Source organism: Lutjanus erythropterus, chromosome 2 (assembly GCF_056507025.1).
Source record: "Lutjanus erythropterus isolate fLutEry1 chromosome 2, fLutEry1.hap2, whole genome shotgun sequence".
In the NCBI taxonomy this organism is placed as follows: domain Eukaryota; kingdom Metazoa; phylum Chordata; class Actinopteri; order Lutjaniformes; family Lutjanidae; genus Lutjanus; species Lutjanus erythropterus.
The window spans coordinates 41,436,586-41,460,961 of NC_139318.1; the positions used below are offsets into that span (position 1 = coordinate 41,436,586).

Below are 24,376 nucleotides of genomic sequence, written 5' to 3' on the forward strand. Positions count from 1 at the left end.
TGTAAAATGATTTGCTATATTAGAGGAAAGGATTATTTTTACATCATTATTCTCATGTTCATTGAAAAACACATTAAAACAATTATGATGTGGTTTTTTTTTTAGGGATCTGAACTAAAAGATGTTTTCTGAAGTCTAGGGAACGATGTGTTGGCCAGGACACGTCTGCAGCACCACAATATTTTATTTAAAATGGTATTTTGACGCATTTCACCTGTAACAAATATTGCGCATCCTATTGTGCATCCTGCAATTTGAAAACTGCAGCAGACCATACTGCAATTTTGATAAAATTCAGATGAATTGTTCAGCCTTTAACCGACAGCATCCAAACTTATTTAAACGATGCACATGACAATGAACGCTTTGACTTGACTTTACTGTTTACTGTTACCGTTACTAAGCTCCAGTTGGAAAAGAAAATTAAGATAAGATCATTTCGTTGTCAACAAAAAGATGAACTGCAGTCTGTAAAACGAGCTGATCGAAAATTACAGACGGAGACGCAGCGACTTCCGTCTTCATTCAACATTTTAAGTTGCACAAATAACTTCTGGTTGAGGATCTGTTGTTAAAAAGGCATTACATTTGTTGAAGAGCGCATTATGACTTGTTTAGGACTCAAAACTTGACTTGCCTGTCTTGACTAGGGACTTGCTTGTGACTTGCAAAACAAAGACTTGGTCCCATCTGTGCCAGAAAGCAATTCTGACGTAAAACCGGTCATAGTTTTAACGAAAAGTCTATATTTTGACTTTTTATTTCATAATAGTTACTAACAGACTTGTCATAAGGTAACTTTTAACTTGGGATCTCATAATTTTCACTTTGACTTAGAGTCTCAAGATTTGAACTTAAAAAGACAAATCAATGTCAATAACTTAGTGTCATATAATTTTGACTTAGTATCTCATCATTTTGATTCATGATGAATATTTTTAACATCTCTAAATGTCCATCAGTTGCTTCTTTCTTTCTTGGCAGAAACGGGCCTCCACAGTTTCAAAGTTCAGCGAGTAAAAGACAGCTGGGACCAGAGATGGAAATTAACTCATTAAAATGTGAACATCTACCAGCAACTGACAGATAAAATGTCAAATTCGCAAACCACTCAACAGTCACTCATTATTTTCTGTCTGAAATCTAGCAGCCATTTTCATATTTTATCAGTATTTGTCTGCTGCTGATTTCCAACCCTGACTGTGACACACGTTTTGGATTCAGTCATCAGAGAAAAAAGCAAATATTAGGAGCAAGATTTCTGAACATTTCAGGACATTTTGGGTATTTCCTCAGACTGTTTTGACAGGCTACACAAAGATCATGTGACATGGATACAGGGGTGTGAGTGGCTCCTGAGCACACCGCTCTACAGCACGCCAGGCGAGAGCCGTTTACTGCATCGACAGGGGTCGCTGGTGCTTAATGCTCTGTGTGTATGTGTGTTTGAACATTTCACTAAAATTCAGTTATAAAGCACTGCTTGGCTCTGCTCGTTCAGTTTGTTTGCATAATAGTGTGTGTGTGTGTGTGTGTGTGTGTGTGTGTGTTTGTGAAGGGCACACTGGTCCAGTCAGCGATGAAGTGCACTTCTTTTAAAAACATTTCTTAAAAATGGATGAAAAAACTTCAAAGTCAGTTCTGCAGGACAGCAGCAGTCCATCGTCAAGTAAAAAAAAAAAAAAAAAAAGAAGTAAAAGTTAAAAACATCAGGAGGTAAAAACGCTGAGGGTCAAAGGTCAGCTGAGTTCCTCTTCCTCCTCTTCCTTTTGCACACAGGCCGCCAACCTGAGCTGCACACTGAGGATCAAAGCTGTGATGAGTCAGAAATGCATCAAGCTCTCCTTTCTTTTCGTAATGATTTCTCCTCAAATCCCGTTTCACCGTCAGAGGAGTTCACGTCAGGCAGCTCCGGCCCGTTCCAGATGTTTGGGGTTTTTTTTAATACCACATGATCATGTTTGATCTGAAATCCACTGATCCGCCACAGCAGCAGTTTAGGAAAGAAAAGGTAAATATAACTGAAGTCGGATGTATATTTTGGGAAACAAAAACGCGCCATGTGCTTTCCACGTTTGACCGGGAGAGGCCCTCGCACCGGGACCCAGCAAATGTGGGTTTCTCCACTTGGGAGACTGCCCCCCCCACTACCCCCCAAAAGTTTACAAGAAGCTCAAACTGGGGTTAGAGTTGCAGGCTGGGGGAGGGGTTAAAGGTCAGGGTGTGGAGGGCTTGTGGAGGATTCCCTGCAGGTCCTCTGGTAAGGCCAGGATGACGGCCTCGATGTGGGCCCTCAGTTTGGCCAGAGTCCCCGGACGCACCGGGAGCTGCTCCTTCTCCGCCTGACTCTGCAGCAGAGAGCAACAGTGTACGGTCATCAGTCCTCACATTTAATTACACTTATACATTTCATCAGTGCTCATGATTAATTGCTGATTTAAGGGGATCATTCAGATTTTTTGAAGTAATTAGTCAGTGTATTTCATACACGTCGACACGCCCCAAGTTTGGAGAAGCAGCACTGAAGCTAGGTGATGTTCTGCTGGAGAGGGTCAGCAACAAAACCACTTAAAAAAAATCCATATCAGATTAAGTGTATATTAATTTTTCAGCAGTTAACCTTGCTGTCAGACAGCCCTTTCACACAGGAAACCACCATTATATAAGCTAAATATCACTCTCTCCAAACCAACCAAACTCAATTGACAAAAACAGTCATTTTAACTTGAAGAACACAAGATTCACAAAGTCACACAACAGCACAAACAAACAAACAGAATGAGGCAGCGGTAGACCAGAAACATCCGTGTTCTTTGAGTTAAAATTACTATTTTTGTCGAGGGAGTTTGGTTGGTTTGGTGACGGCAATATTTGGCTTATATAACAGTGGTTTCACCAGTACTTTTACTTGGAATTGAGTAATATTTTAGTGCTGTAACAGTACTTTCCATCACAGACTATCAGTAATAGAAGCAGTATTAGCAGTAGTTGTGGTTGTAACAATAGTAATGACAAAATGAGCAGGAGTGGCAGCAGTATAGACAGTTGTAGTAGATGCAGCATCGCTGGATCAGTTTATACTGACCAGTTTATCTTTCAGCTTCAGAACCAGATCGACTGTCTCCACCTCAGAGTGTTTCTGGACTCTCTGCAGCAGATCCTGCAGACAAACACACACACAGACAGACACTAATGGAGGATGAGAGATTTCCAGACCTTATAAATCATAAACCTCGAATGAAGACACCATGACCTGAGGAGGACAGACTTTCAGTCTGACAGTCAGTTGGACATATTTTTGCTTAAAAATAACCCATAAATCTTTTACAAGTGTTGATCTGATATATTAACATTGTCACACACAACTCCTTCCCTCCCTCCCTTCCTTCCTTCCTCCTCACCTCCTCACACAGCGCCTCGAGGTGCAGAGCCTCCAGTTTCTGCGTCATCTCTCTCCTCCTGTTGCGGAACCAGCCGTCAAAGTTGGGGGACTTGAGGAAATGCCTTCGAAAGCAGAGAAAACCACAAAGAAGTCCACATGATGCTCAGGATAATGTGCATTTCCTCAAATCCTGAACAATCACTTCTATTTTGTTGGTCTTTGGTTCTGTGTTACTCTACTACTGATTAAACACAACACATGCTGCTTTAAAGGCTACCAAGAAAGGATGGAAATTAGCAGTTTGAGCCATGTTTAAACAGTAGGGCAATTTACTAAATTATAATCAAATATGTTTATGAAACAAAGGAAAGCTGTAATAAAGGCCCTTCTCTAATAAAGGCCTGGTTCTTTCTGCAGCTGTCCTCTTATCCCTCTTTTAGTTTTTAGTTGCAAAGTCATGCAACTTCCAGCAGCATTTCATGCAGTTATGAATTCATCAACATTAAAACTCTGCGCACCTGTAGAGTCCGATCCAGTCTCCTTTCAGTCTGGACGTGAGCTGAGGTCCAGCTTTCTCCAGCGTCTTCATGAAGTCCTGCTGGATAAACGGCCGGAGCTGGGGAGGACTCTTCCAGGGACTGATGGACTTCTGCAGGGGCATCAGACTCGCCACGTACCGCTCCTGTAACACACAAGGACACACTCACTGTTTCATTATTTCAGTTCAACCCAGCAGCAACACTGACCTAACACATGAAACATTTGATTTAGAGACATTCTTACCCCTAGTATTAAAAAGATCCTAGTATTTGAAAACCTATTAGGCAATAAAACTGATGATAAACATAAAAATAAACACAGACAGACAGAAAGTAAACAGCACAATGTCAGCATGAGATCATCTTGAGATCTCATGAAAGAGATAAAAATAAAATATTGTTGGTCATTACCAGAGGAATGATGAAGCTTTGCGTCAGTTCTAAGAAGTAGCGTCGAAGAATTGCATTTTGGGCCGCTGAAGGTCTCTTCTGTTGAACCCCCTGAAAGACAAACAAACAAAAAAGAAAAACTAAATTAAATAACTCAGAACAATTATCAAACAATAAGCTGCTCTCACATTTATAGGTGAACATTTCCACACATCGTCGCAGCCCGTCATTAATCTTGGAGAGCAGTGATGCTGCTGGTTTATGTTCATTTCTAATTAGTGGTTACGCAGCAGAGCTATTTTCAAAACCACATATTGTTTGCATATTGTTTGGTGAGGGTATTTGTTCGTGTAATACTTCATGCAAGAAGTTAAAGAGAGTCCAGCACTGTGGGCTTTCATAATTCAACGTGACATTTTATGATTCGATGTCACCATCACAACCCTACATCGATGTGTCAAATGTGATCAGGCCATGTCCTCTAACGTTTACGTTCTCCACAGTAACAGTTTCATTTCACTTTGTAATATAGAGTGGCTGTGAGCAAAGCACATACTTATAGAACTGTGGTCATGTCACTTTCTATTCCTCTCATTACTGAGCAGGAGACTGTTGTGTAAGCGGGGCTCGCAGTGAGCAGGAGGTTTGCAGTGGAGATTGTTTTGCTCAATGTGCGTTACTGAAAAGGAGAAGATAATTGAGTCTTTCGTCAGCCTTTTTCAATGTAACTTACTTGTGTCAGGTTGCTATATTTTTAATTATACAGAGCTTATGGTGGCTCTGCAGCAATTCTGCAACTCCTCCACGTACAATTATAAATGCAGCTCTACATGAAGACACTGAACGTGCCTGAAGACTGATATCTACGGTGGCCGACAAGTGCAAACGCGCTGCATATACAGACAGGCGCTACAAATACAGAAACGCGCTGCATATAGGAAAACAGATGCAAAAGGAAATCGCTGCAAATACAGAAACGCGCTGCATAAACAGAAACGTGCTGCAAATACAGAAACGCGCTGCATAAACAGAAACGTGCTGCAAATACAGAAACGCGCTGCATATAGGAAAACAGATGCAAAACGAAAACGCCGCAAATACAGAAACGCGCTGCAAATGAGAAAACAAATGCAAAAAGAAAACGCCGCATATACAGAAACGCGCTGCAAATGAGAAAACAAATGCAAAACGAAAACGCCGCATATACAGTCACACAACGGAAGTGCTCCAGGCCTCTAGGGGCAGTGCTGAGCTTTCCCCCGAGAGACAGACAACGGACGAATCAACCTGCGGAGGAGAGGAATAGGCCTACGTGAAAATATTATGGCACATATTACTAGATAAAATCCTTACTGTCTGTTATGTATTATGCACTCCCTGTACTTTACTGTTGTTTTATGTATGAGTGTTGTCATGTTGCTTATATAATGTCATGTTTCCTTGTATGTATTCAACATGACAATAAAGTTTGTTTAAAAAAAAAATAAAATAAAATAAAATAAAATCCCGAAAGGGGAAACGTAATTATGAAGAATAAACATCCCGTAACTGTTTTTTAAACTAAAAAAAAATGTGAGAAGTAGAAGGCTATTGGTGAGAGGAAAATTGGAGGTGGGAGAGGCTACATGAAAAAGTACGTATTCTTTTTTCTTTTTCTTTCTTTCTTTCTTTTTTCCACATGTGGCCCTCATCTTTTACTGTATTAAGAAAGTGCAGCTGATTTACATTTTTACATTTTTACATTTTTGTTTGTTTGTCGGATTTACATTTTCTGATTTTTTGCCTCTCCCACCTCCAATTTTCCTCTCACCAATAACTTTCTACTTCTCACGTAGGCCTATTCCTCTCCTCCGCAGGTTGATTCGTCCGTTGTCTGTCTCTCGGGGAAAGCTCAGCACTGCCCCTAGAGGCCTGGAGCACTTCCGTTGTGTGACTGTATATGCGGCGTTTTCGTTTTGCATTTGTTTTCTCATTTGCAGCGCGTTTCTGTATATGCGGCGTTTTCGTTTTACATCTGTTTTCCTATATGCAGCGCGTTTCTGTATTTGCAGCGATTTCCTTTTGCATCTGTTTTCCTATATGCAGCGCGTTTCTGTATTTGCAGCACGTTTCTGTTTATGCAGCGCGTTTCTGTATTTGCAGCGATTTCCCTTTGCATCTGTTTTCCTATATGCAGCGCGTTTCTGTATTTGCAGCACGTTTCTGTTTATGCAGCGCGTTTCTGTATTTGCAGCGATTTCCCTTTGCATCTGTTTTCCTATATGCAGCGCGTTTCTGTATTTGCAGCACGTTTCTGTTTATGCAGCGCGTTTCTGTATTTGCAGCGATTTCCTTTTGCATCTGTTTTCTTATATGCAGCGCGTTTCTGTATTTGTAGCGCCTGTCTGTATATGCAGCGCGTTTGCACTTGTCGGCCACCGTAGATATCCAGTCTGAGGGATTGCAACTGTAAAAAAGCACGACTCAGATTTGTTAAAACCACCGTAAATGATGGTACCTCCCAAAAGAAGTTGAATAAAAGTGTTGATTAAAAAAAGAGCGCTCTTTCAAGCAGTGTGGGCTGGAGGACTGACGCGCATGGCTTCAATCAGTCAATAAAACAAGTGAAGTCGTGTGCAGGACTTTGAAGAGAGACCCTGTCTTACCTTCTGAAGCTGTTTGATGATTTCTTCATCTTTGTTCAGATACGGCTTATAAGCGGTGTACACACCTGCAACATACACACATGCACACACACCCCCATCAAGACACAGAAGCTGGTCTGATGGTGACAGATCAGCTCCCTCTGGTGGAGAATCTGCTGCCCCATGTAATGTAAATTTTGAGCTTGGAGAGGTGATTCTAGTAAACAAACAAAATCATAATGAAAAACAAACAGAATTAAGAACATGAAGCATTTACCAGGTTTAGAGTCCAGAGTTTTGAGGTTTTTCAGTTTCTTGACTTTCATCTGTTTGGCCATCTCTCCTGAGAGAAACAGACAGACGGAAAGAGGAAAGATCAGACAGGGATACATTTAATTTTGAATAGTAACTGTACATACACACAATGACCTAAAAAACTAGAAACCCCTGTAGACTGTGATGTAGTCTAAGACCATTGTTGTTTAAAATGCATAATATACTGCAGCATTAAGATTTCCCTTCACTGGAGCTGAGGATTATGGACGAAACCAGTAAAAACAGGCCCAGAACAAAAGTCTGTGGACAGGGGCTTCGTACAATAAGTTTCTGCTCAGTTGACAACATTGCATTGCGAAGTTAGAACGTTGTTCTTTTATTAATTAAAGAGCTGCAGCACATTTGAGCGGCGGCGTCATCTACCTGCTTGCTTCATGTCTCCGATGCGGATGATGTGCGGCCAGTGCTGCAGAGTTTTAGCAAAGAAGGGATTGGTCACTCCCAGAATGACTGACGGCCTGGAGACAGAGGGAGAACAGACAGATCATGGACGATTTCAATCATCAGCTTTGGCAAATACTAACAAATCTCTGTGAACAGGTGGAACAATGCACTCAAGCGTGCAGCTCGACACGCCTGTTGTTTTCTATGCAAGCCTGCACATTGGCATTGTATTGTCATGTGTTGACACTTACAGGATACTGGACCAGTCAGCAATTTTATCACATACTTTTGTTTGATTACATCATGTTTATATTACATCTGTCATGATGACTACTTCCTCTGAATGATGGATTATCACAGAAGTAACTGCAATCCCTGTTCATCTATATTTACTGCCAAACGTGAAATGAAAACATTACAGCCGGCGTGTGATGCACTTAAGTCACATCAAACCTCTCAGGATCAGACTCTCAGGAAGCTCTTCTCAAACTTACAAAAGTTCACAGGTTAAAATCCCTGGAGCAGCAGGAATCAAACTGGCTGTTAAAGTGACTGAGACACTCTCCCGTCGCTTCACCACCGCAGAGGTGCCGCTAAACTGATCCGCTGTGAGTCAGTTCAGCAGCCAACAGCAGATACAGAAGTGAAGTCAGTGACACGGTCGCAGCTGTTCTGGTTCATTGTTACTTACGGAGCCTGCGTCCTCGTAGTGTACTCCTTGAACTCGCTGTCGTGGATGGTGAAGTACGGCCGGAAGTCACTGCAGTAACGCAGAGGAGAGATACAGCTGCAGAGAGGAAGACAGAGACAGAGAAATATTAATGACAAACCTGGATTACTTCCATGTAGGGCTTCATGAGCAGAGAGCTGCGGTTTAACTCAATACAATCATCACTGTCATCACTGAAAGAAAAGAAAAATGAAAATAAAAACATACGACGTGAAACCAGTCTGTATCCAGGTTATTTCCTACAAAACACCAAGTCAGCAAGACGCCACAAGAGACACGAAGGATCGAGGATATTTTTACTATCCCTCAGGGGCAATTTGTTGTACAGCCAGCAGTAACCACGTAACCATCAGACAGACAATAAACAATAAAATTCTTGTTCTTAAGTCTTTTGATCCTGCATCTTGGCAGATTGTATCTGCAGCCAGACAGAAGCAACTTGAACTCTTTGAACAGGGTTTTGGCTCAGATCAGCCAGACTTTCATGTGTCAGACCTTTAGACATTTTAAGAACTTGAAGTAGAGCTGCAACTAAAAATTATTTTCATGATTATCTGTTTAATCAGTTAGTCCTTAAAATAAAAAAAACATGAAAAAACTCATCACTATTTCCCAGAGTTCAAAGTAACATCTTGCAAGTGTTTCTTTTGTCCAACCAACAAACCCAGAGACTCTTCATTTACTACAATAAATGACAAAGGAAAGATGCAAAATTCTCACATTTAAGAAGCTGGAACCAGCAAATGTTTTACATCTTCGCTTGAAAAATGACTGAAACAATTAATGGATTATCAAAATAGTTGAACACCTGATCTTCTTTCCACTAATTAATTGCAGCACTACCTTAAAAACACACATTCAGAACACACATTGAATTTGATGAAACTTCAGATTTCCTGTAAAATGTCAAGCTTCTGTACCTGACCTGACCTGACCCCTCTACAACTCACCTGACCAGTGCCAGCACGGTATCCGACGACTCTGCCGGTGACGGCGCCATGACGACAAGTGCCTCCCCCAGCAACACCAACTCCCACAGCATCTGGATGTGGAAGAAGACCGGGTAGAAACACCTGGAGAGGGAGATAATTAGTGTGAAGTAAAGGTTTAGAGAGCGTACAGGACAGTTTCCTTCTGTTATGGTGACATTACTGCCTGTATAGACATAGTTCACTTGCAAAATTTCAAGTCCTCTTGGGTTGATTTTCATGTAGTACTGAAATAACCTGAAACAAATCACTTACGCGGTCCTCAACACTACTGTAAGCTTTGAAAAATATGTCTGTAATGTAAAGAATTCAGGATTTGTAGGATCAAAAGCCCCGACCTGGCTCTGGCGCCTATGAAATATGAACAACCCATCCTGGTTGCCTCAACAATTGCTAAAAAGAAAGAAATAACCTTTCAACACCTTCTAATATCTGACTATATCTCAACCGAAAGACAAATAGCATTAAAAAAAACAACCAAACAGATTCATTTCACAGATGTTGGACCCCATTTATCAATACGACTGGCCTGCCCAGGTAACACAAACCAGTGTACCTGCATACACACGCACAGACACACCCTCATCCAGATAAAACCAGAAAAACCTCCCCACAATGCCAGTGACACCAGAGCACCCCTGTGTGTTTTAAAAAACTAAAAAAAGGTTGCAGGATTTGAAAAAAGGAGAAAAAAAAGAAAAGAAAAACAAGACAACTGTTTTTTTTTGTTGGACTGTAGTGACTGACAGAAGAAATGTTTGTTTAAAATGCACTTTCTGCTCTTTGTTGAGTATTTATTTTGCACTGGGGAACATCTGTAAGCATTACAGACTGATGAGGGCGTCTCAGTGGAGAGTTTCCTTGTTCGTTTTTACTTGAAGAATTCTTTTGTGTTCACGTTTTGAACAGAGCAGGTGGTGTTTCTTTTTTTGGGTTTCCAACCAATCCTGACAAGGTGAAACAGCTCTGCTTCTTGACTTTATTCTGTTCTGGGTTTTGTTTCTTACATTATTTTTTTTTTCCCCTTTCTGTTCCGTTTCTTGTCTTAAGAGTCCTTGGAGGGCCGCCGGTGATTAAGAGCAAAATAAACAAGAGAACCTGAATGTGAGCAGGAGATGGTTTTTGTCCTTTTTTGACCTGACTGCAGAATATGCAAATCAACACAACAGGGTGACAACGCCGCAACCAAAAAAAAAAAAAAAAAGTAAAACTGACCTTTTAATCATCACCATGACTATTCATGCTGGTCACACTGACCCTGTGGGTGAGTTCTCTGAATAAGAACACCAACTTTAGAACATCCTTCCCCTCAGTGTGCGCTTTCACAAGATGACCTACATTTAACTTTTCCACTATCACATATTTTTCCTAATTTCTTTTAATATTAATATTTTATTGTCATTAAATATTTTAATTGTGCTTGTTCTAGTATTCTTATATGCGCTCTTATCTGTTTTAAATGTTGTTTTACTGACAGTCTAGGTGAATTATAGGAGATCCTCTCTTGTAGTCAAATCTTTAAATATAAATCTTTGTCTCGTTTACTTTTAAATTATACCTGCTTTTCATGAGTGTCTTTCTTTTATCAAAATTTTACCTATTTATACAGGAAATTATTTCATTTTGCACTTCCATCTGTTTACGTAAAGACTCGGTGATGTTTGATTTTGTGCTCTTGTGATCCTAATTTTTATATTTCATACATGCTGAGCTTATATGCGGTTCTGTTTTTTTTTTTAAGTTTTGCTGTGTTAATCTTTTAATCTGGAGAGCACGTTGATCTTAAGCTTGAAAAGTGCTTATAGATAAAACATTACAATTATTATAATACATTATAATTATTATCAACTGTACAAATGAGTAGTTTCAGTTTTAGCTCTGAAAACACACACTGAATTCTGCAATGATTTTGTGCCAAAAAATATATGTTTCTGCCAGAGAATCTTTAGGGAAGAAGGTGTTTTTGTTTACCAGATAAAACACTGTTATCAGAGGAAAACTGCTGCAGTACCACCACTGAACAGCAGGTGGTGGTACTGCAGTGTAACACAAGCACGTTTACGGTGGAGAAGAAGACCTGCAGATCTCACCTGAAGAGGTCGACTTCATGGATGGTTGGGAGCACGATGGACACCTGACTGTCGGTCTGAAAAAACAGACACACACTTTCTGTCAGCTGTGTTCAGTGTTTGTTCGCACAGATATCGTGCGAAGATTAAAACAAAATACAAGATGCTGCAAAAAAAAATTCAAACACCACCACCACTTTGTGTGTGTTTTTGTTTGCGTTCACCTGTGACGACTGGACCAGCTGCGAGGTTCCTGGTTTGTCGTAACAGGTTGGGATTCGAACCTGCAGCAGAACACAGATTCAAAACAGCTTGAACGCTCATCAGAAACCAATTTAATACCCATTATTACTCCGAATATTTATACCTCTTCACTGATTTTACTTGCTTTAATCAAAGACTGGATCACAGTGTACCACATCTTGGTTTGTCTTGTTCTTGTGATTGTTTGCACGTGGACAAAACATGAGTCATGAGTCACTTAGTCATGGTATTTTGGGCATCACATTACCTGTTTATGCTCCAAAATATGATAAAAATGTGTGTAATGTGGGTGGATTTGGTCGTGGCTGTGCTCTGAGACATTTTTTTTTTTAGTGGCAGAGGGGTTGTAGAAGAGGACGTTAGTCCAATGGTCACAGTTCACCAGTGGTCCCACTGATAACAACAAACTTCACACATGCAGACCTGCAGAAAGTCTGTGATGTGTCTTTAAAAGAAAAACAGCAGCCTTTACTCATGAGGGACATTTTAACCTGTCACACACAAGTGAAACTATCTGACTTCAAAGACCCACAATAAAATTTCCATAACCATTCACAACCTATGAGTAGACAAACAGAACTGTACCGGAGGCGGCAGTAGCTCTGTCTGTAAGGACTCGGCTTAAGAACTGAAGGGTCGCCAGTTCAAGTCCCACACAGACCAAAGTAAGGAATGTGGAGCTGGTAGCTGGACAGGTGCCAGTTCACCTCCTGGGCAAGGTACCGAACCCCTGACTGCTAGGGGGGCCTGACTCTATGTATGTGTGCAGCCCTCTCGCTCTGATACCTCTCTCAGATGCATGTCTATAGGTCCTCTTAGTGCATGTGTGTATTTCAGGCCTGTGTATGTATATACAAGTACAAGAATAAAAAGATTGTAATCCCCTCAGGGATTAATAAAGTCTGCCGTCTACTTCTAATACAGGTCTGTTTCCTGAAATATACAGTATAGAACAGTCATTGTTCTTTATTAAAAAAAAGCACTTATACCAGTCTGACAATGACTTTCAAGCATGAAGGAAACCAGACGAGGCTGCACTCACTGTGTTCTTAATGCATTTGATTATAAACTAATTTCTGGATTCAAGTCTGCAAAACAACGCAGCACCATATGATTGTAGGTTTGGGATGTCAATGATTAGTCATTAATTAAATGTAATTAATCAATAGTCTAGAAATGGCAATATTTGCGCCTCATTTGTCATTGTTTTGTCCGGCAGAGGCATTTGTTGAATAATGAAACTTAAAAACTCAAAATGAGAAAAAGAATAAGAAAAAAATGTGACAAATGTGCAAAACGTGTGTTTCGTAACTTATGAATCATAACATTATAATGATTATTCGATTAATCAATTTTCAACTATCAGTTAAGGAAAATTAACAAATTTTGCAACCCTGATGTAATAATTAGCTCAGACTGTAGCTTAAAACTTTAAAAGATGTAACTAATTCTATGACTTTTCCAGGCCTGAAAAACATGACCTTGAAATGCCATGACACTTTCCAGGTTTTCCATGACTGTGGGAACCGTGAATGAGCCGTCATTAATGTTATCAGTTACACGTGTGTTTTACCTGCCGGGACAGGTCAAAATGACACGTCTACTGGTCTCCACCTCTTGAGTTTGTGTGTGTGTGTGTGTGTGTGTGTGTGTGTGTGTGTGTGTGTGTGTGTGTTTGTGTGTGTGTGTGCGTGAGAGAGAGAACGTGAGAGTGAGTGTGTGTTTGTGTGTGTGTGTGTGCATGTACCTTGATGACCACGCCCATAATCGGCAGTGTGAGGATTCGTCCAGGATGGGGCGTCGGCCAGCGGTCAATGTCATTACAAGCTGTCAATCAAACACACAAACGACAAGATCTGAATCAGAATCCTCTTTATACAGATCAAAGCCTCCAACACACACAGCGTCACTGAGCGTAAATAAAGTTTATCTAGACTCCTCCTAACAAATCCTACTCACATGAAGTTCAACTGGGACAACACAGATTCAGGTTTTGCTGTAAGTGAATTGTAGTTATAAAGTTGTTTGTAAAAAAAAAAAAAAAAAAAAAGAAGTATGTATCTTTCCACACGGATAATTTTGGTTCAATTTGTTCAGAAATCTGAGATTTCCGCCTCAACTGTGACACAATACAGCTGAACCGAATTTTGTTTGTACCGCAAGGGACGCATCCTTCCAGAAATAGTGTCCTCGTAACTCCGGATGATCCACTAAACACATGGCGGACAGATTTAAAAGGGACTATTTCTTCAATAAAAAACACCTTCTATTAAAACAGTCCGCAGCGTGTTATGAGGACGATCTGGAGTTACAGGACACTGTTTCTGGAGACACATGTTACTGTTGATGTTTTCATTTTTGAAGGCTAGGAGCCATGCACTGTGGTGGAGGCAGAAATCACAGAGAGAGACTTTGCAAAATCTGGACAGACAAGAGCAAAACCATCTGCACGGACTGATAAGAAAATATATTTGGTATATTTATATATATAGAAGCGGAATCACTTTTGGTTCCTGCAAGAACCAGGAGTCTTTGTTCTGAGGACCCGAGGCTCCTTCCAGTGGTCAGAGGGCAAATCATCTTCTTTACAAAGTGGCCTGAGCATGTGATGTTGTGTGAGTCAAAATAAAAAAAAAGCCAGTGGTGGGAAACTGAAGCTGGTGTGAAGAGTGTTTCAGGGCTCGTTTGTGGGAAAAGATGTTTTGCAGACCTCTGGACCAGCCGGGGTCGAGACACTCAAAGCCTCTCTTCATGAGCGTTTGCTTTACAGAACATGTATTTGTAATATTTTGGCAGCTAGACGCAGACAGGTAGACACAGATTGAAAAAGAAACAGTCAGGTATGGACAGGTAATCAGACTGACCAGCCTCCAGACAGGGCTCCTGTTTCTCAAAGTATTCTGGAGCCATGATCTTCAACAAGGAGTGGAAGAAGGTCACATAGGGAAGCTTACTGATCAGGACCAGAGACTGGGAGAGAGACACAGACAGACAGAGAGTTTATATTCACATGTTTAAATTCATCCTTTAATATGACATTGGTGTTTCCTGTTAAACCTGTGAACACTGAACTTCTTTTGTTAATTTGTTATCTGTGTGAGTGGCTTTTGAAAATACCCCAAATTTGATATTGTTTGAAACATTATTGTATTTCATTCTTGACTAATCTCTCAATGAATTTGACAGTAGAGACAACTGACAGTAGAGATGTCTGCCTTCTCTTGAATATAATGGAACAAGAAGGCACTCAGCTTGTGGTGCTCAAAGTGCCAAAAAAATACATGTGAGAAACTCAGCAGCAATGTCTTTGTCCAGAAATCATAATCAGGTCACTGAAGATAATCCACAGGCTACACCTGCCAACCAGATCACCGTGCAGAAGGACGCATGCATCAGATCTCCGATCAAGCGCTAGAGGGTATGTGGAAAAATACTTTGGGGTGAATTGACCCTTTAAGTTCTTAATTGTGTCATGTTTTTGTCAAACCAACAGTCCAACATCCAAAAATATTCACATTCTAATGACATAAAACAGAGAAAAGCGGCAAAAACCTCACAGTTAAGAAGCAGAAATGTTTCTTATTTTTACCTGATAAATGACTTCAGTGATTAGGCGATTATGAAAAATAACAAAGATCTTTACATATTGACGACTAAGAGACTAGTCTCACGTACCCAGACCTCTCTCCACAGTGTTCAGCTCTGGAGAAAGGTCTGACTCCACACATACACATTCCACTATAGGGGAAAAACACCCTGCCTTGTTTGCATTTCTTTAAACCAATCACAAACATCTTGGGTGAAGCTAAGCCTGGGATGCAGCGATGAAGCTGTAGCAAAATATTGTAGAGGGGGGGACTTGTTTTGGTGGAACATGTTCACATCAGGAGGTGAATTCTTGCATTAAAGTGGCACAAAAAAAGGTAACAGCTACTAGCTTGTTTATGTTCGTACCATTAGTGTCATTTTCAGCGTGTAGATTGCAGCTTGGAGGTTGTTGTTTCCCAGGGACTCTGAAAACTTATACAGTGGATGCCGCAGTCCTGACTGCAGCCAAGCAACGAATAGCAGGCTTACACCTGCACTGTGCATCCGGTGAGTCAGACTATATATTGATTTATGAATCTTGCCTTGATCAATATGGATGGCTCTATATTAAGCTACATGTATGTTAGCACGTTTTTGTTGCGTTGAAGCTGAAGTGCAGTCTGACACTGACCTTCTGGAAGTATCCTCTCTTCAGGGATTTGTCTCGCACCTGACGGAAGTACACGTAACCGTAGTAATGGCCCTGTTCCCTCTGCAATAAACACAAACAAACAGAATCAGAATAGATCTTTAGATCACTGTGAGTCAGTAGTGCTGTGTGTGTGTGTGTGTGTGTGTGTGTGTGTGTGTGTGTGTGTGTGTGTGTGTGTGTGTGTACAAACCTTCAGACAGGGCGGTGCATCTCGGTCGGTGGTTTCCAGGAAGCAGCCCAGCGATGACTTCCTGTTGGAACCCTGACGGAAGCGGAAGCAGAACTGGGTGTCGCCAAGGCAACCTAGGAACACAGCAGAGGGATGTTGTGGTTACCATGGGAACATCATTCATACTTTGCATATATTTTGATATCTTTATACTGTATTTTATTATTCATTTGGACTTCCATATATTCTATTAGATTGTTTCTATTTACTTTCATTTCATTTGATAAATTCAGACTTCTTATCTATTTCCTGTTTCAGGGTCATTCTAACGTTGTGGGTTTCTCATTTTGCCTGACAGCAACAAAAGCATCAAGGATGACAAAATAAGGTCAGAGACTTATTTGCACTGTGGTCTTTGATGTAAGAAGAATAAAAAGTGCAACTGGACTATATTTGCTGATTCCTCGTCATCAGCACGTTAAAAGCAGCACAAGCAGATTCCAGATTTTGTCACTTAAACAATTAGGGGCCCCAAACACCTGTTTGACTTGACATGCTATAGGTTTGAATAAAACAAAACTTCTTCTATCAGATGGCAGCGTCTATATCTCACTAAAATATAAAAGCAGCACATCATCTTCATCTATTCATCTAATTTTTGCAGCAAGGAGTTTGGGATTGGCTCACATATGCAGCTTCACGTGCAAGATCTGTTTTCTTAGGAAACAAACTGACAAAAATTACCTCAAACCTCAACTCTCTCTGGGTTAAATGTGTGGGGCTCAACAATAAAGATCACCTTCTTGCTCAGGGCAAGAAAAATGCCATGAACTCACTTGCCCAACCAAGCAAGTAGTGAAAAAGAATTAAATAAAAACGTTTTTCAGCCCCTCAAACATGGAAATTTCCTGCGTTTTTCTGTTTTTTTTTATGATATTAAAATAAATATGATGAGCAAGCCATAGAAAACTGTTTTTTAGAGTTGATATTTTGCTTTCATTCAGATTATTTTCTGTGATTTCAATGTGCAACAGTCAGCTCTTCTGTGTCTTACTGGTTTCCTCCCGATTTTTGGACAAACAGGAAGAAGAAGCAGGAAAAAAGAGGAAAAGGGAAGTGCACAATGAGTCACAGACCAGCCTTTAACCCCCACATGACCTCCGCACATTCTCCAGCAGACACGCCAAAAAAGTGTCAGTACCACAGAGAAAATGAGATAATAAGAGTTTCAAGATACTCCAAATACAAGACACACACACACACACACACACACACACACACACTTCAGCTCACATTCTGTTAGCCTTTAAGGCATTCCACTTCAGAGGACACACACACACTTCAGCTCACACTCTGTCAGACTTTAAGCCATTCCACTTCATAGGACACACAGACACACACAGACACACACAGACACACACAGACACACACAGACACACACACTTCCCAGAGCTCAGCCAAGACTCCATGACATCATGCAGTCGGGTTGCGTTCAAGACCACCCAGAGTGAAACAGGCCGTCGGCAGCTCTGAGTCTCAGCCCGAATCGACTTAAAAGGCTCCGAATGCTCTTCGTTTTATTTATGTGTTTCTATTTATCTAAATCAGAGTTTGTGAGACACTGTGTGAACCTGTGCACGGCACTGTCTGTGACAACGAGGACCTTGTTAGCAACATGGTAGCATAATGGGGAAAAAAACACAATAAGGGCTGCGACTGACAATTATTTTCTCGATTAATCAATCAATTAATCCTGTCACAATTTGTCACTTGAAAAATAAGTGCAAACATGGAGCAAAAAGTTAACAAAAAGTCGCATTATTTGTCAGCTAACGTTATTTAAGAAGTTAACAAAACATTACGGCGTTGCTTCCTGAGGTTAGCTAAAGAAAATAGGTTAAGGTTTAGACCTATTTTTCAAGTCTTTCCTATAAAGATTAATCTCATTATCAATTAATCTGTCGATAATTTTCTTGATGAAATGAGTAGTTGTTTGGTCAGAAAATAGTGAAAAATTCACATTTAAGAAGCTATAATCACAGAATTTTGAGTTTTTTTCCCCCTTAAAAAATGACACACAATTAATCGATTATGAAAATAGTTTGTGTTTAATTTAATGATTGATTAATAATTGATTATTCGATTAATTGCTGCAGCTCTAATCACAATGACAGGAATTTATCTTATCACCACAGAGGCAAAAGTCAGATGTTTGTGAGAACCGTGGCCTTGTTTCCATAAATCAGGAGATGTTTGACTGGTTGATGAAGTGGCTATCTTAAAATATTAATGATCATAAATTTTCTATCCTTGGATCATACGAGTTTTCAGACACCTGTTTTCATAATCTGAGGATTTTCTTATTTAATTGATAAACCAAATGGCCAAAAAAAAAAAAAAAAAAGTCAAATAAATAAATAAAAAATAACAAATTCCCAGAGCAAACGTCACTTAAAATGTTTTGTGGGAAAAAAACAGTTGAAGATATTCAGTCCTCTCATATAAGACAAAAAGCAGAAGCAAATGTTCACAACTGAGAAGCAGGAACCAGAGAATTCTGCATGAAAAAAAGATTAAATTAATATATATTAATTAATATATATTAATTAATAAAATTAAGTTGAGCAATTATCATAATTGTTGCCAGTTAATTTTCAATCAAGTAATTGTTAATTAATCGACTGATTGTTACAGCCCCAAGTACAGTAATTAAAACGTTTAAATGCCAATTAAATTTAAAGCCCTGTTCATTGATTTTGAGATGTGGAATAATAAAAAAAACCTGATATATCACCTCACTCCATAAAGTTAACCTGCCCTATTCCCACACATACGTCAGCACACCCCGAGTCTGCTGACGTACGCGAGTCCAATATTAACTCTCACGTTTGCTTTGGTTCGATGTCCACCAACTCTTGAGGGAAACATCTGTTTCTTTAGCTGCTAAATGCTCCACTTTCTTTTCTACCTTCGCCTGATGTTTTGCGCTGAGCAGGTAGTGTAAAGCTGCCAGAAAACACTGACACTGAACAGTAAATGTGTCGTACAACAGAAAGCTGCTGGTTTGAGCCCAGTTTAAAGAACTGATCAAAACTGTAAACCTAGTGAGAATTCTTTAGTTTTTAGTCTGAATTCTGTCTTATTCCTGGCTCTAACACAGGAGCTACAGTTCACCCGCTCTTCATCTGATGTGGACGTAAACACCCTCAGATTAAAACTTGACAATCAGCCACCGTTTCACTTTAAATCCTGCGTGCTGCAGCACAGACACACAGTTAATTAAAGCCAAATTATGCCGGCTCTGATCAAGATGTGAGAGACAGAGAGAGCTGCAGGTGTACACTGTAATGTCTCTCTCACCCTCTGACACACAGCTACAGTATGTATATATATATATATGCACACACCAGCCCTGTAAGCATTTTGTCCTAATCCTGTCATCATCCTGAGGGCAGCAGGTTCACCAGCTCTGCTGACTCACAGACCACAAAATCACACACCTGCAGAGAAACACACGATTCCACAAAGGTGTGTGTGTCTGTAAACAAATCCCTAACCCACTTTATCTCTAGTCTTGTGTTACCCGAACGTAAATGTGTCTAAAAATCTTTGTGTTAGCTTAATTTTTTCGACAACGTAAAGGATTTTCAAAATGGTCCCTGACTGTAGCTGCAGGGCCAAACAGTTAGACTTCAAACAAAAAATAAAGGGAAACCAGTGAAACCAGAGCTTCCAGTTTACGTTCTCGACAAGTTCATTCAGAATCACCAGAATCACAATCAAATTAGTAATAATGCGAATTAATAGAAGAAAAAAAAGAGCCCTACAACATAATCTTGTTCGACAGTATGTCGTGTGGTTCGCTGTACTTGTCTGGACAGGAACAGTAATTTTACGATGTGTACGATTAGTTGTCTAGTCCAGTCATTCCCAAAGATTGGGTTGGGACCCACAGGTGGGTCACAAGAGATTTTATTTGGGTCCCCAAAGGCTAAGATTTATATCTGCAGTACACATTGTATAAAACAGTTAAAATGTGTGTATTGTTTTATGAATTAGAGGAAAAACAAGAGGATGTTAATTCAGCACTAAATGCACTGTCTCATTTATGAAGTAGGTTAAAATGCCCTGTGTTGTTTTCCTGATAAAAACAATGAGATGGTTTGTTAACTCAGCTTAAATGAATTTATTCTCATTTCTAAAGTTTTAGCATGTATATGTTTTCAATAACGCGACAAGATAATATAGGGTGATCTGGAAATGGCAGTAAAAATGGTCAAGAAAGTTAATTTATGCACAAATTAACTGAAATTTAATAACACTTATTGTTACTTGGGCCGCGATGGTTTGGAATTTTTAAAAAGTGGGGCCCCAGGAAAAAAGTTTGGGAAACACTGGTCTAGTCGATAAAATGCTGCTACCCTCGCTAGTCATCACCTGAAATACTAGATGGTTAAACTAATTATTAATTAAGTGCTGGGTCTCGGATGTTATGCATCTACCCACCAGGCAGGTGCTAATACCCGTACATAAGCTAAACCAGTGAGGTGGAAAGTAAAGATGACATCTAATTCAGCACAGTTTTTGCAGAACTTTCATCTAGAAAATGAAATTAACGTTATGGTGCTAGCATGGCTAGCGTTAGCCAAACCAACATGACATTGTTTACCGCCACTGAGTGTTTTCTTACTTTTAGACTAGTCTAATAAACTTATAATAAAGTTTCAACAAATATGTCTACTTTACGCAGTGACTGTTCAGGTGCGTGCAGGTGTGAACGCAAGCCTGGTTTTAACTTTCTTTCTCTCCAGCTCTCTTCTTTCATTCAATACACAACTACTTCTGTGACTTTTTAAATGCACAACAGAGTGCAGCTCCGTGTATGTCTGTGGGGACAAACTGAAAGATTCACTGCATTTCGTCCCTCTTTATTACACCCAGATTTTCATATTTTCTGAGGCCATTCAGACAAAGTAGAAACACTTTTCACTTTCACATGTGATCAGACGGCAACATCATACAAATTAGTTCATCTGGAGCTTAATAAAACAGCCAAGCAATAAATCCTGCTTGCATGAAGGTTATAACATTCGTTTTTTATTAAACAGTTTTAGCGCGGTGTTGGTTCAACTTTATGGTCATTTTGGAGGCTGTAGTTTCTGGTGCTGTTTAATTGTGTCGAGATTGGACAGCTGTGTGGAGGTGAGAAAGTAAGCAGGGTTTCAACCTGTCTCTCAAGCTCTCTTTTTTTCATTCCTCATACAACTATTTCTGCACACAACCAACTGCAACACTATGACTGTCTTCCAGGAGAAACAGAAAACGTGCATCTTTGTCGCCAAATTTAAATTGTTCTTTCCTCTCCATCACAGACGGTTTTTCACTCCACCTTCAACAGTGGCTGTTCTTAAGAGTTTTAACACTTCTGACTTCCAACACGGTTGGATGTCATAACAACTAGTTTTTTTCTTGCAAAACCCAACCTGTAATCTCACATGTCACCATAAAATTGAGCCAAAGTCTCCTCAGTGGCCGGAGACAAAAGTTTAAAAGGCTGAAACAGGAACTCACCTGAGTTGGAGTCAGGAAAGGAAAGGTAGCAGATGCTCGTTTTCTGAAAGACAGAAGATTCTGTTTGATTTTGTCTCCTTTATCATTTTATGTCAGGTTACTTCAGTGATTCATAAACTAGCATAAACTTTATTTACAATAATATTACATACCTACATATTTTTAAACAAGAAAAGAAAAGAAAGATAAACAATAATAATAATGAGCTCTTCTTTTATTTAAAATCATATCCAGTCAGTCTGACTCACCTCTTTCTCTGACAGTTTGGAATGATGAGGATAAATAACCTGGAAGACAGATGAACATTTAAGTTACCACACAGCAGCAGCTCATCAGCTCTTGTGTAAAAAACTGTGTTCAGTTTCTGTGAATAGCAGCAGCACTTTTTTTTAATCACAGGCTTCTCAAACTTGGACATCTTTACCAACACTTATTTGTCTCTGTAATTTCACTGGATTCATTATTTTATCTTCTGCCGTTTGCCATTTTGTTGCATTTGCTGCATGTTGTTAGCAGTAAGGACACACAATATGGATTTTTTTTCAGCCGATACAGATTATAAACTGTTTCTCATGTCCGACACTGATCATAACCAATAATTTCACTTTTTTTTCATTTTAAAAAGTCCATATAAGCTATAGTTTATACATATTTGCAAACCAAATCTAACTGACATCACAATTAAAAACACGTCTAGATAATATCACATCTACAGTAAAGTATTAGCTGAAATGTGACCATGGCATCAACTATCTAGTCAGATTTTGGCAGCAGTAATTATGATGGAAAATGCAATAGTAAGTCGACTAAGTGATCATTAACTGAAAATTTAGCAGCAGCAGCTTCTTCTTTAAGGGTGTAAGCTGAATATCAAAGCATCTGAAATGCCCATAGCCTTTGTGAACTTGTGAAGTGACTTTTTCACCATTGCTGACATTCCTCAGACAGACACATTTCCATGAGTAATGTATTTAGTCAGTAAATCAAATTGACAAGCTCTTCTAATAATAAATGAATAAAATTAAGTCCTGCAGACTGCTGCTCAATTCATTAGAGAAAGTGAAACAAAAAGTCTTGCAAGAGTCTGCACCCAGATCACTGACTAAAACCTTACACAACACATAACAACAGCTTTTATAAACTCCCGTGAGGACAACAGGTGTTTGTTCTGTTAGCTTTGGTGACTAATAGCAGGATTCAAACCCTCCATGTTCACAGATTTAAGACCTAAAAAAATGTGCATGTCTCTGCCTAAACAAGAGATTCAGCAAAATTCCTCCATGTGAGATAGTAGCTGAACTGATGCTGCTGGAACAGACTATCTCCAGGAAGACAACATAAACACACACACATAATCCGTCTTGGCTGCCTACGATAATCCAACAGCAAAAAATGTTCTGTTGCTTCTATTGGCTTCTGTGCGTAAACGTGTCAGTATTGCATGACCACAGAATAACTAAACAAAGACCCAAACACACAGCTCAATGGAAAGCTTTGCGTGATGCAGGCCAGGAAATAGTCTGAGCCGTCCATAACTGCTAACTTCGGCATTTTCAGCTACAGTGTGGAGGAGTTTTCCCATGACCCAGCTGTCCCCGGGTGGATCCCTCTGCCTCACCTCCACCGCCTGTCCCAGCTCCAGGTCGAAGCCGACCACACAGATGCAGTGCAGCCAGGCGGAGAAGCGGTCCCAGGGCAGCAGGAGAGCCTCCTCCGGCTCATCGTCGCCTCCGGGCCCGGGGGGCAGAGTTATCTCCTCGGCCGGGGAGATGCTACTAGCGTCCTGGTCGTCCAGATCCTCCGGCTCCTCGACCTGCTCCCCCAGCTCCTCCGGGCCTTGCAGAGCCATGGCGACAGCCCGACACGGACACTCAGGCGCTGTGGAGGGTGTCAACGGTTTTCTAAATAAGTTTACTGGGGTTTATAGTTGGTGTCCCTCAGGTCACAACAACAGGAGGAGAGCAACGGTACAAGTAGCCACTTAGCTAGCACAGCACAGGAGCAGGAGCGTACGTACGACGTGGTGACGAAATGTGTAATGTCATCGCGTAAGGCCGTCCTGGGCACTGAGTTGTATTCAAGTCAAAATAGGGCTCGTAAAAGTCAAAGACCCTTTTCACCGGAAAATTAAAAAAGGAAAAGTTAAAAGTTTTAAATACAAGACGCCAAACCAAATGTTTTACGTTTACAGTCAAAATGATTAGACACTAAGTCAAACGATTATGAAATAATTACTAATTTTATGAATAAATAATTATAATGAGAAACTTTCTCAGTATAACAACTTTATATCTCAAAATAATGAGTTATAATGAGTTATCGACATGAGAAAGTTTCTCAAAATGAATTAGTATCTCAAAATAATGATGTGGTTGCTCAAAATTATGAACTAATATTTCAACGACATTTTCTCAAAATAGAGAGAGGATTTTTTTTTTTCTTTTTCAAAAATAAAGAGAAACTTTCTCAAACCAATGAGAGTTTCAGTAATAAGTCACCATCTTGAGATACTAACTAATTCTTTTTTTAAAAAGGTTCCTCATAATAATGACTTTTTGTCATTACATTGGTGGAAATGGGTTTTCTTATCTATTATGTATGAAATGAGTCATACGTTTTTGTTTTGAAGCCAAAACTATGAAATAGTAAATAAAAACATAGCCTCATTAACCAAATTTATGAGATATAT

The 24,376-nt window shown here is 39.9% G+C and overlaps 1 protein-coding gene across 1 annotated transcript; it reads right to left on the reverse strand.

Moving 5' to 3' along the window:
* Positions 1–1,590: 1,590 nt before the first annotated feature.
* dennd6a (DENN/MADD domain containing 6A) lies at positions 1,591–23,728 on the reverse strand. Its single transcript, XM_084740208.1, has 19 exons — positions 23,306–23,728; positions 21,936–21,974; positions 21,688–21,730; positions 16,138–16,250; positions 15,927–16,007; positions 14,572–14,677; positions 13,455–13,534; positions 11,668–11,727; positions 11,465–11,520; positions 9,336–9,458; positions 8,347–8,442; positions 7,635–7,729; positions 7,213–7,278; positions 6,957–7,021; positions 4,333–4,422; positions 3,901–4,064; positions 3,402–3,504; positions 3,086–3,160; positions 1,591–2,348 (listed from the first exon to the last, which is right to left on the reverse strand). Exons 1-19 carry the CDS (start codon positions 23,534–23,536, stop codon positions 2,217–2,219), a joined length of 1,818 nt encoding a protein of 605 aa, XP_084596334.1. The 5' UTR covers positions 23,537–23,728; the 3' UTR covers positions 1,591–2,216.
* Between the last annotated feature and the right edge of the window lie 648 nt (positions 23,729–24,376).

Excerpts from the sequence above, each read along its gene's own strand:
- dennd6a (XM_084740208.1), bottom strand. The coding sequence starts at position 23,536 with ATGGCTCTGCAAGGCCCGGAGGAGCTGGGGGAGCAGGTCGAGGAGCCG. Across the intron at positions 21,975-23,305 it reads AGCTGGGACAGGCGGTGGAG|GTTATTTATCCTCATCATTC; the intron begins GTGAGGCAGAGG and ends TCTGTCTTCCAG. Across the intron at positions 21,731-21,935 it reads CCAAACTGTCAGAGAAAGAG|AAAACGAGCATCTGCTACCT; the intron begins GTGAGTCAGACT and ends TCTGTCTTTCAG.